Source organism: Thalassophryne amazonica, chromosome 14 (assembly GCF_902500255.1).
Source record: "Thalassophryne amazonica chromosome 14, fThaAma1.1, whole genome shotgun sequence".
NCBI lineage: Eukaryota > Metazoa > Chordata > Actinopteri > Batrachoidiformes > Batrachoididae > Thalassophryne > Thalassophryne amazonica.
The window spans coordinates 89304397-89318873 of NC_047116.1; the positions used below are offsets into that span (position 1 = coordinate 89304397).

The 14477-nt window shown below is 39.9% G+C and overlaps 1 protein-coding gene across 1 annotated transcript in view; it reads right to left on the bottom strand.

The window, feature by feature from the left end:
• Positions 1 to 6688: 6688 nt before the first annotated feature.
• Positions 6689 to 14477, bottom strand: part of lats2 (large tumor suppressor kinase 2) — a 63906-nt gene continuing 56117 nt past the window's right edge. Inside the window, 9 exon segments of the mRNA XM_034185951.1 lie at positions 6689 to 6932; positions 6934 to 7011; positions 7013 to 7105; positions 7107 to 7201; positions 7204 to 7296; positions 7299 to 7330; positions 7712 to 7817; positions 8908 to 8914; positions 9507 to 9681. Of these exon segments, the coding sequence (XP_034041842.1) occupies positions 6780 to 6932; positions 6934 to 7011; positions 7013 to 7105; positions 7107 to 7201; positions 7204 to 7296; positions 7299 to 7330; positions 7712 to 7817; positions 8908 to 8914; positions 9507 to 9681 (832 nt within the window). The 3' untranslated portion in view covers positions 6689 to 6779.

The window sequence follows — 14477 nt, forward strand, 5'->3', positions numbered from 1 at the left end:
TGCTTCAAGTTAGAAACGGTTTTCATTTATACTGTCCTTGGCTGACTCTCAATCATTTCACTCTCTTATTTTGTTCTTTCTCACTCACACACACACACACACACACACACTACTAGAAACAACCATGCATGGGTTACTGTTGCGTGCAGGTGTAATCTAAGGGTAAGAGAAATTTGTCCATTGTATTAGATACTATTATTGTATTCTAAACCAACACAATACACACTTTCAGATTAAGATTAGACGTTTACAGCCAATTTTATGATTCAGTCCATAAACACAGTATAATCATCAATAATTAACATGTCGTCCTTTTAAAACCACGGAATAGTTTACACAAAATTCAGTTTCAATTCAGTTGCTGATTTGTTTTCACTTTGAGGAAAAATAACATTTCTTAACTTTCCTGCCTAAAGAAGCCTTTTAAATTTTTATTTATTGCTAGTATAAAACAATGAAACCGAATCAAAACCAATGGGGACGTGTACGTTGCGGAGTAACTCCCGTCTCCTGTGCACCTCTAAACTCAGAAACCTCATCATCGCTCTCCTCTGGCGCACTCAGGACCAGCCTGAGTGCAGGAAGTGAAGAGTCTAGGCTCAAAACTCTACAAATGCTGATCGTCCTCACATTCCAACATTCACCTAAATATAAAAAGCACACGTCATTACTTTCAAACCCCCCCCCCCCCCCCCCACACACACACACACACTTAAAAATCCAAGTAATACTTTTATAAAACCACAACAAAACAGGTACAGAAGTAATAATAGTTATAATGTAAATAATGTTAACTGAAATAAGCAGCATGTTGTAACTGAAAAGAAAAACCTTTGTACATAGCACATTTCAGTACTAAAAATTAGGGATATTAAGTGTTTAGAAAACTATATAAATGTATTTTTTTTATTGCACATAGTCATACGATCACAGATTTGGCAGTTGCAAGAACATGTTGCTTTGTTACAAATCAACTGTCTGACTGTCAGATGTGTGCAGAACATCTATCGAGCTGTCTGTGGGTGAATACGCGTGTGGGGTCAGACTGGACCAGGACCAGGATCAGGTTAGTTCCCCATGAATAAAGTCATTCCAGGTTGAGTTTGATTTTAAGCAGACATCAATCACATTAAATGAGGTCTTGTTTTGTCCCACAGCAGACACAAACCTAAGGTTCAGGCAGCAATCAGAGCCTGGACTGATTTCTGCTGCCTGATCCAAAACCTAGTGAGGGTTGAAACTAAAGGTTGAAATGGGTGCACCATAGTAACAAAGACTCTTGAATCAACAACCACCAACACCTCTGAGGAGAAACAGATCCGTCTCCAGCTTGTTAAAGGTTCTCAGAACATCTCTGGAAGGTTCCTCTACAGCAAACTGGACTTCTAGTTAGTCTGAAAACTCAAAAAGCACCTTGGATGAGTCACCAAACTTACTGCAAGTTAACAAGTCCAGCTGCGGTAAATGTCTAGAAAAATTGAACAAACCCTGCGGAAAAAAAAAGGGGGGGGGGGGGGTTTAGGTGTTGGAATTAAAAAAAAGGTGGGGGAGGTAAATAAAAAAACCTGTTTGAGTCTGAAAAATTAGACTCAGGCGAACCAAACTGCAGTTAAAAGTTCAAACTTAAAGTGAGAATGGATGAATAAAAATTTAATTTGTCAATGTTGCCAATTTGTTGAGTTTTTTTCTTAAGCTTTCTCATGTGCACTTTGTGCCGTCAGTTTACCACGTTCACACACACCACGACTCATTTTGATGATTAGTTTTCCAATCTGTAAACTTAGCATGTAGCATTTACCAACATGTCTGAATAATTCTTTCATGGCTAAATTGTGAATAACCGCGGGTGTAACACTGCCAAGGACACACGTGAACATCTCTGCTTTGATCACAGAGGAATAGAGGAATAAATCTACATGTGGTCAACATGTTAAAAATGGCTGCCACAGATGTGGTCTGATGAGTCTCTGCAGGCAACACAGGTCATATCAAGGTCATAGGTCAAGGTCATCATCTAATTCGCTGTTGTGGACAACGCTTTTACAATGCATCAGAAGTCAAAAGGTCAAGGTCAAATCAGCAGCAGGGCACACCCCAGCCTGCTGCAGCTTTTACTACCCCCAGCCTGTTACACATTTGTACCTCTGAATGATGGGAACAGAGCTATATTTACACCTGTGTGGCTCTCATGCATGGATTTTATATTCTAAAACATAGGGGGAGCTGTTGCCCCTCATCACGATGCACATGCACACTGGCTGTGCTGCACTAATGCACTTTGTACTTGTCAGAATACTTGAAATCAGAACGTGTTGTAATAATGGTGAAATGTTGCTGCAATGCTGATTTGCTGACACTCTGCTGAACACATGCCACGTGACATCTGTTCTCATCGTGCGTATATGCATTTTCTTTAAATTGCTCTGTAATTTCAGCGGGATGAACTGCGCGCCCGTGCACTTCATCACAATGTGCTACCCAGTGCAAATTAAAATGAAAATTCTGGAAGAGAGAATTTTACTTTATCAGCCATGATGCTCAGCAAATAATGCATTTCTTCCCCCTTTATGGAACAACAGAATAAGTCTGCTTTCAGCAGAAGATAAAAGTGAAGATTTTTTTCCTTTTGCTACGCAATTAAGCGTTTCATTCAAGTATTTTGTTTTTTCGATTTTGAACTTAAAAAGTGTGTTCAGACTTTGTTGCTAGATGCTTCTTGTCCTGTGGTGTGTCACATACTATAGTCCAAAAACAGGGCGGTTTTCCTCTCTTTCTTTAGGTACACAGCACGGAACCTGCGACTGCACGTTGGCTCCTCCAGTTTATACAACCCCTGGCAAAAATTTTGGAATCACCGGCCTCGGAGGATGTTCATCCAGTTGTTTAATTTTGTAGAAAAAAAGCAGATCACAGAAATGACACAAAACTAAAGTCATTTCAAATGGCAACTTTATGGCTTTAAGAAACACTATAAGAAATCAGGAAAAAAAAAAAAATTGTGGCAGTCAGTAACGATTACTTATTTAGACCAAGCAGAGGGGAAAAAAATATGGACTAACTCAATTCTGAGGAATAAATTATGGAATCACCCTGTAAATTTTCATCCCCAAAACTAACACCTGCATCAAATCAGATCTGCTCGTTAGTGTGCATCTAAAAAGGAGTGATCACACCTTGGAGAGCTGTTGCACCAAGTGATCTGACATGAATCATGGCTCCAACACGAGAGATGTCAATTGAAAACAAACAAGAGGATTATCAAACTCTTAAAGAGGGTAAATCATCACGCAATGTTGCAAAAGATGGTTGTTCACAGTCAGCTGTGTCTAAACTCTGGACCAAATACAAACAACATTGGAAGGTTGTTAAAGGCAAACATACTGGTAGACCAAGGAAGACATCAAAGCGTCAAGACAGAAAACTTAAAGCAATATGTCTGAAAAATCGAAAATGCACAACAAAACAAATGAGGAACAAATGGGAGGAAACTGGAGTCAACGTCTGTGACCGAACTGTAAGAAACTGCCTAAAGGAAATGGGATTTACATACAGAAAAGCTAAACGAAAGCCATCATTAACACCTAAACAGAAAAAAAACCAAGGTTACAATGGGCTAAAGAAAAGAAATCGTGGACTGTGGATGACTGGATGAAAGTCATATTCAGTGATGAATCTCGAATCTGCATTGGGCAAGGTGATGATGCTGGAACCTTTGTTTCGTGCCGTTCCAATGAGATTTATAAAGATGACTGCCCGAAGAGAACATGTAAATTTCCACAGTTACTGATGATATGGGGCTGCATGTCAGGTAAAGGCTGAAAGGAGATGGCTGTCATTACATCATCAATAAATGCACAAGTTTACGTTGATATTTTGGACACTTTTCTTATCCCATCAATTGAAGGAGTTTGGGGATGATGAAATCATTTTTCAAGATGATAATGCATCTTGCCATAGAGCAAAAACTGTGAAAACATTCCTTGCAAAAAGACAAATAGGGTCAATGTCATGGCCTGCAAATAGTCCGGATCTTAATCCAATTGAAACTCTTTGGTGGAAGTTGAAGAAAATGGTCCATGACAAGGCTCCAACCTGTAAAGCTGATCTGGCAACAGCAATCAGAGAAAGTTGGAGCCAGACTGATGAAGAGTACTGTTTGTCACTCATGAAATCCATGCCTCAGAGACTGCAAGCTGTTATAAAAGCCAGAGGTGGTGCAACAAAATACTAGTGATGTGTTGGAGCGTTCTTTGTTTTCATGATTCCATAATTTTTTCCTCAGAATTGAGTGATTCCATATTTTGACTGACTGCCACAATTTTTTTTCCTGATTTCTTATAGTGTTTCTTAAAGCCAGAAAGTTGAAATGACTTTAGTTTTGTGTCATGTCTGTGATCTGCTTTTTTTCTACAAAATTAAACAACTGAATGAACATCCTCCGAGGCCGGTGATTCCATAATTTTTGCCAGGGGTTGTACACAGAGAGAGGCTGTATCAAAGCAGTTAGTCAAATGTACTGAACATAAAACGTACATTAACCGGTTCAGATAATGACTTTAGTAAAAGTAGAAACACAGATTAACATAAGGAATGAGAAAAGTGCTCATTACCACACTTAACATTTATAAAAATCGAATGACATTTGTTAATAGACTGAGAATTGTCCACATCACGATGCATTTAACAGTCAATTCCCCCCTCCCAGGCTGGACCGACTGCTATTAGTCAGAAGGCACTCGAGTGGGGACGGACAAAAATATAACATGAAAATGGACAATGAAGTGCACTAAGACCTTCATGGTTGAACAGAGTTGTGAAAGAACTTTCCAACGACGCATGTTCAAAACCAAAATGCACTCAGTTTAAAAGCAGACGGTCGCCTGCAGCCTGCATGTGAGAAAAGACTTCCAAATATGGTCTTTAAACATCTCTGTATGCAAAAACTAAACCAACATGGACACCAAAATCTACGCCAACATTTCATCTCTGGTAATCTGATTTTTACTGCTGCACATTGTACACAAGCTATGGTCACCTTTGGATTTGCTCCTGGTGGGCCAGTGCTACATGCATTTAGACACACTCCAGCTTACAAGAAGCCCAGTCTCCAGACTGTGGCTGCCCACTGCTCCTAGTGGTTGGATTGTGTCTAACTGTAACTAGGATGGGTTAAATGCAGAGGAAACATTTCATTGCATGTATGTATGTACGTACGTATGTATATGTACAATGACAAAGGCTCTATTCTAGTCTAAAGAAGCAGCCAGGACTTTTCAGCGCATCTTATCGTGTGCTGAAATTCATCTGCCTTTAATGATGTTTGATGTGAACTTCGAGCGGCTCAACTGTATTATTTTCTCACGACATGTTGCACACCCTCAACATGGTTTGATTAAACTATATTATACTACAGCTGAGTGGATCCTTGTCATTTGATTGGTGGGTTGTAGGTCATGTGACATGAATTAGTCATACTATCTGCTGTTGTGTTTCATTGACTGTGCAATAATTGTTTTTTAGCGTGCCATTTTTGTGCTATTGCACACCCTGACCACTGCACACTCACACGAACGGAGGCGGCATTTAGCTAAACACAGTGGAGTTTGTTTTGCTGGCGGAGCAAAATTTGAAGGAGCTAATATTGACGCTGCTAATTCTTCTAACAGACAAACTGGACAAATTTCTGATGTCATTTTTCGCTGGACTGGGGAACTATACAAAGTCTTTTTTTTTTTGGCAGTACACAAAGTTAGTGCACGGCATCACGGACTACATCATCGCAATTTTGGACTCCGATTTAAAGTTTGTGTTGGACTGTTCAGCACCAGTGGAACACCAAAATGTAAGTACGTTTTCTATTGTTTATAAATTAATAAAATATCAAATGACTAGGATCTATTTTTAGCTGTTACATAAAACAAATAATTAATGTTTTTTCATTTGTTCAATGTTACGAATATTTCATGAGGTGAAAGATGGAACGATGTACATTCCATCTTTCACCTCATGAAATATTCATACCATTGAATTCATAAACATTCATTATTTGTATATTATTATTTGCATCTGAGCAGCAGCGTGGGAGCAAAAAACCTGCCTCAAGACTGACTGCCCTGAAGAAGCGCGCACGGACACACCAAAGCACGTGTTCTGTATCTTATTTCAAAGCAGCGGCGCATATTTGTTTTCCCCAGCGCTCAACCAATGAACCGATGCCACGCTTCCCATCGCCAAGGCAAAGCAGATCGAGCTTGAACAGGAAGTAACTGCTGTGCGGGAGATGTACAGTCGTCCGTAAGACCAAGGGTGGAATGAACACGATGCACGCCACAATCCTGGAACAACCAGGATCTTGCTTTTCTTTAGATTCATGTTTGATTTTGTAAACAGCCCCAGTAATCCAGATCCTCGTAGTCTCTAAAATATTAAATCTGTTCACTTTGTAGTACAATAATTTCTCTTTATGTACTAAACACACGCACCTCAGCCTTAGCGCACTCAACTCCACACAGAATGTCAATGCTTGGTCCCGGATTAGCTAGGTTCTATATTTAGAGTCACTAATTTCACATGATGGCAATATTAATCCATCCTCCTCTCAAAAACCGGTGGCCTAGCCTTCCAAAGCGCGCACATGCCAGTTACACACCACAGGCATTACGCACACAGACCTGTGCAGCATTATTTTCTCTTAACACATCCACTCAAGAAGAGCAGTATCAAGTGGGAGGGTCAAGAGCCAGGTGACAAACAGGTCAAAAAGCTGCTAATTAGCAGCTCTAAACATACACGGGCTCACATCCCTCCGCTTGTTCTCCCTCTTCCTCCTCTCCATCCTCTTCCTCCTCCTCCTCCTCCTCCTCCTCCGGGCCCAAGCTGCTGGCTGAGGTGAAACCAGGTGGCATATCACAAGCCTCTAGAGGTTTGGGGTTAGCGAAACGGGCAGCCGTTATCGTCGAAGAATCTGCGGAAGGTGAACTCATAGAACGCGTGCTCTGGGTGTTTCCCGTTGTGGGGAGCACAGCGAGTCCAAAGCCCGGGTGCTGTCCCCACTGCCGCTCCACGCACCGGAGCTGCCCTCCTCCTCCACCGGGTCGAAGTTGGACGGTGTCCATTGGGTGGGCAATTTTGGGCCGGTACGGAGCTGCCTGCTGCCGCAGGTTGCTGGAGAAGTCCATGTTGGTGAAAAAGGGGTGGGCCTGATCTCACCGGCGCCATTGGCACCCAGACGATCCTCAGCAGAGCAGCAGAGACGGCCGATGATGTCAACAGCCTCGGGGCTCAGTTTGACCTGGGAGGAACCTGCAGGGTGGTCTCCCAATTAATGACTGAGGAGAGGAAAGACACCACATCTGAGCTTCCAGCAGCTACAGCAAAAGCCAGGAGCAAATCCTGGTCCACGTCACTCCACTGGTCCAAGGACTTACTTCTGACTTCTATTCCGTGTAACAATTACAATTTAAAAAGGTACATTTGTGCAACATATTCAGTAATTTGAGCATGATGTGTAAAACAGGTGTTTGCTTTTTACTCATACATGAAGTCTAGATCTGTGCAGACTGCAGTCACACTGACATACAGCAGAAACACACAACCACTCGTTTCTCATCTATATTCAGTTATTTCTGGACATTTTGCTACAGTATATTGTGTATACGTCGTGACAAGCAGATGAATGTCATTTGTTGGCCATTTTTGTTCTTCCCTGACCTTAATTTGGGTCTCAGTGGGTGTGGGGGCCAGGAAGGGTGGCTGTCCCACAAGCATCTCGAAGAGTATCACGCCCACACTCCACCAGTCACACAGCTGGGTGTAACCTGCAGCCAAACACACAACCGTTACATTTATCAGCGAGTACCATCAGTAATGCTCAGCATGGGGTGCAGAACCCCCCCCCCTGAGGCTGAGAGGGTTAAAAAGAAGAGAAAATATATGTGGCACAGACTAGTTTGGGACATCTTCCTGAGCTCAGCTTTTTCTTGTCAAATAAATCATTGTTCCCTTTGGTTAGATCCACAACAAGCAGTGCACGTGGCACAAGGCCTAGTTGGTGTTTTTTTTTTTAAAGGCATGAAAATGTGCATCTGCTTGCCTTTTTCTTCCAACTTGGGATGTACAAAATACAAAAATGAAAGCCCAGGCCTCAACATGACTCCAATATGGCCACCAAAGAGAAGTTTTATTATTTTTGTAAAAGAAAAAGCTGGAATCTGTTCCCACTTAAACATTAATGGGTGATTTTTTATTGTCGCTACTTTAGCCTGTATGAAAGTAAATCCAGAGATGTGGAGCTCATTAAGTGAAACTACTGACCACAGTTACTACACAAAGAACAGCAGAATATCCTGCAGCTTTCACCTCCTTTAAGGTTCTTCTGGAAACATTTTTTTTTATGAGCGAATATTATTTTTGAATGTGCTCCAGTAACTGCTGCCATCAGAAGGAGGATTTACATAGCAGATGATGTCACATAGTCAAATTATCACAGACATTCGTACATTAGTAGAATATAGAATGTCAAAGTGACTGTCATGTGACCCACCAAATTGAGAGAAAAAATATTTCCATTCTATGAATTTGCTCTTACAGAATATCTCATAATGAAAAACCTGATGTGAAGAAAAAACTGAGACTAATTAAAAAGGGATAAATTGAGACTTATGAAAGTGAGCCTTCAAATGAATCAATAAACGACAACAAAGCAGGCAGTAAAACTAAAGTCACTACTTTACAGAATACAGATAGGCACAAAAATAAAAATTTTCTAACCTTTATTCATCAATTTTAGTAATTTCCCCACATCATTTATATTACATACTTATGAAAGCTCACTCCACAATTAATTATTATTTATTTATTTAACCTTTATGTAACCAGCTGACACTCCTTGTCAGCTTGTTGTAGCACCTGAACGCTGCACAAAACAGTATTTTTAGATCACTTTAACCAAGTTTAAGTCAGCGCATCATAGAATTCTATTTAATCTAATGTCTGACAATGCGGAATAATGTGAAGCAAGATGGCAGCTGTTGGCAACAGCTCACAGGCTGCATCTGCCACCTAGTGGATTGAATAGAAATCGATTGGGGCAGACCGATTTTTAGGGGGGAGTGTTCGGTTGGCGACACCGGTGCTCATATCTAGAATCCCGGTCTGCAGCCTAAAACACAAACATACAATGGCTTGTTTTGTTTGTTTTGTTGTTTGTTTGTTTTTTTTGCCCTATTTGTTGCCAAATATAAAGCCAGTGACTTTAGCAGCAGTGGTAAATTCACTCCTCACTTCAATATTCCAGTATAGTTGTTCAGAAACTACTTACTTACTCCCACCACCCAAATATTTATTTCTCCTTGCTGTAGCCAAAGTAAAAATCAGTGCATTAATTACAAGCTGGGAAACACAAACATTTGATCAAATAAAAATTGGTGGACGACAGGCCAGCAGTTGTTTTCAGACTTTGTGAGATGGGACCTTCTGCAGCTTCACACTGTCACTCACCTTTACGCCAGCAGCACCTCAGGTGCAATGTAGTTGGGCGTTCCCACTAGAGAGTGAGCCAGGCATCGCTGGTGCTGGCGGTTAGCACGCTGCTCCAGCGTCATCAGCCGGTCACCACAGCGGCAGTTGGAAACATCATCCCAGGAGTCACTGGGCTCCATGCTGTCCTGTCTGACATGGCTTCTGCAGGCAGAAGGGGGGGGGGGCGGGACAGGGTGGAGAGGACATGGTGAATATACTGGAGCACTTTTCCACCAACATCTGCGTCAGAGATCCAGGGATGAGGTCACAATAATTACTTGATCCACACCAGTCAAAGTGCAGCAGGATTTGGGCTTAAACCTTATTGAGTGGTGTAACAGAGTTCACACCACTAATGAAATAAGAATCTTACTGCCATTTCAATTAGGTTTTGGTTGATTACTTTCAAACATGACTGGCATATGCATCTTGACCCAAGAAATATCTTTTTATCCAGTAATTTTTGGATTTCCCCAACTTATGCCACATTCTACTACCTAAGCAGTGGCACCAAAACTCAGTTGTACAGCCGTGGCAACACTCTTAATCTCAAACTGAACTTGGACATCCACTTTTTTTAGTGAAAACTATGAACTGGCTGGGAGGGATGCAGAGATATTTTTCTCTGCAACATCATTTACCCTAAACTGTAACCACTACTGCAGTTCTCAAAGGTGCAACAAGAGGGAGCCACGTAGTGAATCAGACAACACTGAGCGCTTCATAACTGCCAACTGGAAAAAAACAGTGAAGCCTGGATCTCATTTCTCAGTGCAAAACAAAAACAACAATGCCTCCTGAGAATAAAGGCAATGTTACACAGATTAGAGCATCGTGAAATAACATAATAGCTTTCTGAATGAACATCTTCAACAATGATGCAGATTGAAAATAAGTACTGGACATGCTGTAACCCTCCTACTTCTCATTAAGTTTTACTATATCTCGGATGCACCCATGCAAGTGCTGGAAGTGAACAGATCGATTAGGTAGAACGATCCCTCCAGTTACCGCTGTAACTCAAGAACAATAAATGCGATCATCATGAAACTCAAATTAAAAAAAGGCATATCATGAGGACAGAAATGTGGTAAATGTTAACAGTCCAAATCAACCCAAAAGGAACATTTTGCTGGTTAGTGGATGCTGAATTAATGATGTCCAACAATGTTGGACAACACTGTTTTATACAAACAACTAGTTTTAATTAGAGCTGCAACAATTAACTGATTATTCAATGACTGACTATTAAACTAATCAACAACTACTCAGATAATCAATTCATTATTTTGAGTGTTTTTTTCTTTTAAATATCTAAATTCTTTGATTTCACCTTTTTTAAATGTGAATTTTTTCTGGTTACGTCCACCAAGGATGTAATAAAACCACCTGCATTTATTTGTCTGTCTGTCTGCGGATTACATCAAAACTACTTCACGGATTCTCACCAAATTTTCACCACAGACAGATATTAGGGTATGAAAGACTTGATTAAATTTGGAGGTGATCTGGATCCAATCTGGATTCTGGATCAAGATATCACTTTATATACACTTTGAAGGATTACATCAAAACTACTTCACGGAATCTCACCAAATTTGCACCACAGATGCATATTAGGGCATGGAAAGCTCCATTAAATTTTGGAGGTGATCTGGATCCAAATCCAGATTCTGGATCAAGATTTCACTTTATATACACGCTTTGAAGGATTAAGTCAAAACTTCACCACAGATTTTGAAGAAATTTTCAGAGATACATATTAGGCCATGGAAGACTCCATTAAATGTTTGAGGCAATCTGAATCCAGATCAAGATTTCACTTTATATAGGCTCTGAAGGATTACTTCCAAACTGCTTTGCAGATTCTCACCAAATTTGCACCACAGATAGATATTATTAGGGCATGGAAGACTCCATTAAAATTTGGAGGTGATCCAGATCTGGATTGGTGGATGTCAGAAATCTCTGATTGCTCTTGTTTATTTTACTATCTGCTTTACTCCTGTCTGGCAGTAACTGAATCTCTTCATGCTGTGGACAATATCAAACATTTGTAGTGGAGCGGTTAAGACAGAAATCGTTCAGTTTTTGAAGAAAGCATGAACCTTGGCACAGTGATACTATAGGACCTAGGGATCATGAAAAAAAATAGACTCCAAAAAAATAACACCCCCTGGTGGCTGCAATATTGGATTAAAAATGGCCATTATTTCAACATATTTTTTGCCATTTACTTTCAAATTAAGGCAGATAAAGCACAATTCCAAAATATTTACCCATGTTTTGGGGTCAGGGAATCCAATGGACTCATTTTCAACTTTGTGAGATGGAGGCCATATTGGATTCCAAGATGGCCACCATTAAAATGAAGATTATGAAAAATATCAATCCTCTGTAAAGATGGAAGCGTAATAGTAAAAGTTACCCATAATTAATGCGGAGTCCAATTAACCTATTACATTAATTGCCTGATGCCGGCCATATTGGATTCCAAAATGGCTGCAATTAAAATTAAGTATTGATTATCTCTGCTATTTTAGTGACAAATTCAAAATTCAAGCCCCAGGCCTTTGTATCTATGAAGTAGTGATTGCAATAGTTTCATTCACAATTCATCTACTAGATGTTTGTCATACTGGATTTCAAGATGGCTGCCATATTTCACTCTATTGTCAAAATGTTTTTCTTCTATTTTTCCATGCATCCTGCTTAGCATACAGTCACATATATGTTGAGTATACATCAGAGAATTACCTTTCAAATTAAGTAACTAGTAATAAAGATCTATGTTTAAATCCTGGAGGCAGAAATCTAGTTCAAACATGTCCATGCACCATGACAACTTTAAAGGTAAAATAGATGGGTGGCCTGCCAAATGAATATAAACAAGGCCAAAAGATATGGTTCGTATTAGCCATATCCAGCTAATGCCAGTTCCACATTTCAGTTGAATTATTTTAGCCATAGTGGAATAATCTGTATCGCTCCTGGGATACTTCATTATAAAGTGTGTTATTTACAAGGAATTACCTGTGCAAACTGATATTATTGACCCAAATGTATAAAAAAAAAGTTAAGATTATAACAAACAGCTGATTTATTATAATTAAACATGTATAGATCTGTAACAGAACAAAACAGATTTAAAAAGCACAATGCAAAAACTGGAGATTTTTATGCTATCTTTGTTACAGCAAACTTGAATATTCAATTTTTTTTTGTTTTTGTTTTCAAACAGAATGATTTAAAGTTGCAGCAGTAAATGTTTAGTGCTTTAAAAACATATATGAACGTTTTCGTCCATTTCAAATAGCCCAAGTGTGGGGAAATCTTACCCAGATGGCCAAATGTCCAGCAAGTTTATAATTAAAAGTTGCCCTGCTGGCATGTGTCTGATCAATGTCAGAAGCTTATCCATCGCAGCACTCCCCATTGCATTTGCACAGCTGGGTGCAAGTATTTTTAGATAGATATTTAAGATAAGCATTATTAAGCAAACAAGAGATAAAGAATTTAAATAGGATTTTAAGTTGCACTTTTGCTTTGGAAATTTAGCACTGTCTTAACTGTAATCTCTGATGTATTGGGCAGCTTGGCAGCATAAAATATTGCCATATCATCCATATAGGTGTTTTTATTATTACATAAGACTGGTATAAGAACCTCAAGACCTTTTGAGGTTGACTTTCATTGATATTTACTGATTTTAGAACCAAAAATACTAAACTTTGATCAACTTCTTTCCCTGCATTAATGTCATTTTTAAGAAAAGCAAAGAAAAGTAAAAAACAAGGCAGCCATCTTGAAATCCAATATGGATGCCATATGACTAGATTCAGAACTTCATTGAAATATACCGATATTGAAAACAGTGATAGATGTTGTAATTACTGTCCTTTGCATATCATAAATTGAAATAATATTAAAAATTGGTCAATTTCAGTGGCCATTTTACAATTCAATATGGCAGCCACCAGGGGGCACACTTTTTTGGGGTCTATTTTTTTTCATGGTCCTTAGGTCCAATAGTATCCCTGTGCAAAGTTTCATGCTTTCTTCAAAAACTGAACGATTCGTGTGAAAAGTTGACCTTAACCGCTCTACTATTGAAGCCATCATATTGGGCTCTGGATAACACTGACTGGCATTTTTCCACTATCATTTTATGGCCCCTAACTAACAGAGTAATGGAGAAAATAATCAAACACTTAATTGATTATGAGAGTAGTTATGAGTTACAGCCCTAGTTTTCATCTGTAAAACTTTTATTTCATCAATCCTCCCTATTTTTTATTTCCATATTAACTTATCTTAAACATGTCCTTCAGCGTGTGATGCAACCAGGGTGACCCAGAAGTTCCTGTAGAACAACACTGGAGGGTGGTGCAATAGCCCTCGAAATCAGACATGAATTTCATAGAACACTTGTGCCTGAAGTGGTTAACGTGCGTAATCATGCCAAATCCACAATGGCAATGTCAACAATCTCGCGGATGTATGCTAATAAACCTAGTAGGTTGCAATGCACCAAATCATAATCTCTCTCTCTCTCTCTCTCTCTCTCTCTCTCTCTCTCTCTCTCTCTCTTCTCTCTCTCTCTCCTCCTCCGCTCGCTCTCTTCTCTCTCTCTCTCTCTCTCTCTCTCCTCTCTCTCTCTCTCTCTCTCCTCTCTCTCTCTCTCTCTCTCTCTCTCTCTCTCTTCTCTCTCTCTCTCTCTCTCTCTCTCTCTCTCTCTCTCTCTCTCTCTCTCTCTCCTCTCTCTCTCTCTCTCTCTCTCTCTCTCTCTCTCTCTCTCTCTCTCTCTTCTCTCTCTCTCTCTCTCTCTCTCTCTCTCTCTCTCTCTCTCTCTCTCTCTCTCTCTCTCTCTCTCTCTCTCTCTCTCTCTCTCTCTCTCTCTCTCTCTCTCTCTCTCTCTCTCTCTCCTCTCTCTCTCTCTCTCTCTCTCTCTCTCTCTC